The 3,646-nt window shown below is 53.3% G+C and overlaps 1 protein-coding gene and 1 non-coding gene across 2 annotated transcripts; both read left to right on the forward strand.

Annotated features, from left to right (window-relative positions):
- Positions 1 to 79: 79 nt before the first annotated feature.
- LOC127197784 (U1 spliceosomal RNA) lies at positions 80 to 242 on the forward strand. The gene has a single exon (XR_007831748.1). It is a non-coding gene; the product is annotated as a U1 spliceosomal RNA (small nuclear RNA).
- Positions 243 to 2,841: 2,599 nt separating this feature from the next.
- Gp9 (glycoprotein IX platelet) lies at positions 2,842 to 3,435 on the forward strand. The gene has a single exon (XM_051154583.1). The coding sequence runs from the start codon at positions 2,853 to 2,855 to the stop codon at positions 3,429 to 3,431; it is 579 nt and encodes a 192-aa protein (XP_051010540.1). The 5' UTR covers positions 2,842 to 2,852; the 3' UTR covers positions 3,432 to 3,435.
- The last annotated feature ends 211 nt before the right edge of the window (positions 3,436 to 3,646 follow it).

Raw genomic sequence — 3,646 nt, forward strand, 5'->3', positions numbered from 1 at the left:
TTACACAGGCAAACTCTGTGTTGAGTTGAACCCTAACACCTGTCCCCAAAAGGCTTTTTTATTTCATGTTGAGGCTGGAATACTTACCTGGCAAGAGGGATATCATGATCACGAAGGTGGTTTTCCCAGAGCGAGGCTTATCCATTGCACTCTGATGTGCTGACCCCTGTGATTTCCCCAAATGCAGGAAACTCGACGACATAATTTGTGGTAGTGGGGGACTGCGTTCGCTCTCTCCCCTCATCAAAAAAAAAAAAAAAGAGGTTGGAGAAATTTTTAATTTTCTTCTTCCTGTTCTTTTGAGCATTACAATTTTTCCACACATAAAATAAATTATTTGTGGAGGATTTTGTTGGTTTTTTGTGGTTGCTGATACCATAACTGTTACCTGCCAAAAATAAGGAAGTCTTAGAAACTTGAATAGATGAAACATAAGCCACACAGGCCTGGCTAGCAGCATAGACATTAGCTGTCCTGAAGATGAGCAGGACAGTGAAGATTCCTGATGTCCAAGGCTCTACCATAAAGAGAGGAAAGGCTCTACAGAGGCTGGGGCCAGCCAGGGCCAGAGTCCTCACAAGCACATGAAAATAGGCTCCAGGCAGGTACGACCTCAGAGGCAGAGACAGCGCACTGGCCCTGGGGAACCAGAGCTCAGCCAGTGAGTGTTTTGTTTTGTTTTGTGGTTTTGTTTTTGGTTTTTTGGTTTTTTGTTTTGGTTTGGTTTGGTTTGGTTTTTGCTTTGGTTTGCTTTGGTTTTCAAACCAGGGTTTCTCTGTGTAGCCTTGGGCTGTCCTGGACTCTCATAGACCAGGCTGGCCTCGAACTCACAGTGATCCGCCTGCCTCTGCCTCTCCAGTGAGTGTGCCACCACCGCCCGGCATGAGAGTTCTGTTTATATCCAGCCCCTATACCAAAAGCAGAAGTGAAGACAGCACATGGCCTTTATAGCCTAGGGGGAGAGACCCAGTCACTGTCCAAGTCCAAAGGACAGCAGCTGGTCTGTGGAGGTGGGAGAAGCCAGTGCCTGAGTAAGAGGAGGGGCTAGCCGCCTTCCGCCCTGACTCACCTGCATGAAGACTGCTCCGGAACCAGCAGCAGTACATGTTGATGACTTCTGTCCCTCCTGACGTGATGTCTGCCCTGCTGGACAAGAGCCAGTGTGCCTTAGAAGGTGCTCACACCTGCTGGACAAGAGCCAGTGTGCCTTAGAAGGTGCTCACACCTGCTGGACAAGAGCCAGTGTGCCTTAGAAGGTGCTCACACCTGCTGGACAAGAGCCAGTGTGCCTTAGAAGGTGCTCACACCTGTCTGGAGCTCCAAGATCTGACACCCTCACACAGACACACCTGCAGGCTAAACACCAATGCACATAAAAGAAAAAAATTTTAAAGTAAATATGAGATAAATATTGTTCTTTGGTTGCAGGTGGGCCCTGCCTCTGAGAGGCTCAGCCCTGCAAACCTGCATCTCTACTAGAAATGGAAGGAGAAGGGCCCACCAGGGGCAATAGACACCATGGACAAAAGGGAACCTTGCTTGCTATCTTCAGAGGGATGGAGGACTATAAACAGACATCTTTTGTGTTCCACACCACACCCCAGGGAGGTAAGCAGCACAGGGCTATCACCCACATTTATAAAGGAGGAGATCTTACAGCCAGCCATCACGCATCCCCTCCAGGAAGCCCTCCCTGAGGGCTAACACCAGGCAAGGGGGCACCTTGATTGGCCCACAGGCCCACAAGGCCACAGGCCGCATGTGGTGCATAGGTACCCCTCCCTTAAAGTGGGCTCGGCCTGCATGCCTATGTCCAAGGCCCTAGGACCCCGGCTGCCTCCTGCCTCTGAGATAGGCTCTTGGGGCTGTGCTCAGGGGATAAGCCAGCCTATTTTCATCATTTCCTTCCTCCCTTCAGGCAGTGGCCACCACTGCCAGCTTCCCACAGCTTGCACACACTACCATCACGGCCTAGACCATGACAGCACCAGCCCACAGAAGGTGTGCCCCAACCAACGCTTCACCGGTAAGCGCTCTCCTTATTTCCAGCATGGCTTCCTGCCTGGTTGTCCACTCCAGATGAGCTGACAGAAAGAGGGTGGGGGGAGGGGACAGGGAGAAGTCCCTCCCTTGACTCTCTGCTAAAAGATGAAATAGAGGGGTGGAGGGTGGGGGGACACTTGCTCTAAGATGTCACCCAGCAACTTTGACTGAATCAAGCTTTATGAGTCACTCCCTGAAGCCGGCTGTGAGGTGGGCCCTGGGAAGACAGCAAATGCTTGAGAAGGGGAGCCAGTAAGTGTCCTAAGCCAGGAAGAGGGAAGGCAAGAAACCAGGCAAAAACCATAAGGTCCTGAGGCATTTTCTTGACTCTGTACTCTGGTCATGAACTTCTGGGTGACCCCAGGCCTAAATTCATCTGGGCATTAGCCTAAATAGGTGTCTAGGCAGGATCTATTGAGTTCCCCCTTTGAGCTGCTGCCCCGTAAGCCCTGCAGGTTTTTTGAATCAGGCATCATGGGAGAGTGGCCAAAGTGTAGAAAGCATTCTGTCACCTGACTCCCAGGCTCAGGCAAAGGACTGGGTACAGTCTAGAAAGACCTTTCCTGGTCCCTGTGGCCAGGGACTGAGACTAGAGTCCTTTACTAGCCACCTGCTGCCCTAGCTGAGCAAGGGCTGGGATCTCTGCCAGAGACCAGGAAAGCCCTGTCCCTCTCTGTCACACTTCCTGGGCTACACCCTGCACCCTGCAGCAGCCAGGAGAGAAAGTACACACCCTGTCTAGCAGAGGCATCTTGTACACTGACAGGCCCCCCCCGATCTCATTGCTCTGCCCACAGCCTGCCTGCCGGATGACTACCTGGGGCCTCCTGTGTCTGCTCTGGCCTGTGGCCACAGCCACCCGGGTCACAGCCACCCAGGCCTGCCCCAGACCCTGTACATGCCAAGCCTTGGAAACCATGGGGTTAAAGGTGAACTGTGAGGGGCTAGGCCTCACAGCCCTGCCTGAGCTGCCTGCTCACACTCGCCAGCTCCTATTGGCCAACAATAGCCTGCGTTCAGTGCCACCAGGCGCCTTCGACCACATGCCTCAGCTGTTGAGCCTCGATGTGACACACAACCCCTGGCACTGCGATTGCAGCCTCACCTACCTGCGCCTCTGGCTGGAGGACCACATGCCCAAGGCCCTGCTACACGTGTACTGTGCCAGCCCTGACTTGGCCACCAGGCGCCCACTGGGCCAGCTGACAGGCTATGAGCTGGGCAGCTGTGGCTGGAAGCTGCCACCATCCTGGGCCTATTCAGGGATCTGGTGGGACGTGGCACTAGTCCTTGTGGCTGTGCTGGGCGTGGCTCTGCTGGCTGGCCTCCTGAACACATTCAGAGTCCCTGAACTGAGCCTAGCCCATAAAACCAGGCCAGAGATCTAGACCTCAGCGGAGTCCACAGGAGCACCAGCATCAGTCAGCCCATGCCATGAAAATCTCACTGTGGGGGTGCAGACACCGAGGTCACTCAGTGGGTGAAGACACTCGCAGCTCAGTCTGAAGACCTGATCCCCAAGAGCCATATCATAGGAGAGAACCAAATCTCACCTCCACACCCATACCATGCAAGTGCAGCAAATAAATAAATGTAAATTTAA

The sequence above is a fragment of the Acomys russatus genome, chromosome 13 (genome assembly GCF_903995435.1).
Source record: "Acomys russatus chromosome 13, mAcoRus1.1, whole genome shotgun sequence".
Taxonomy (NCBI): Eukaryota; Metazoa; Chordata; class Mammalia; order Rodentia; family Muridae; genus Acomys; species Acomys russatus.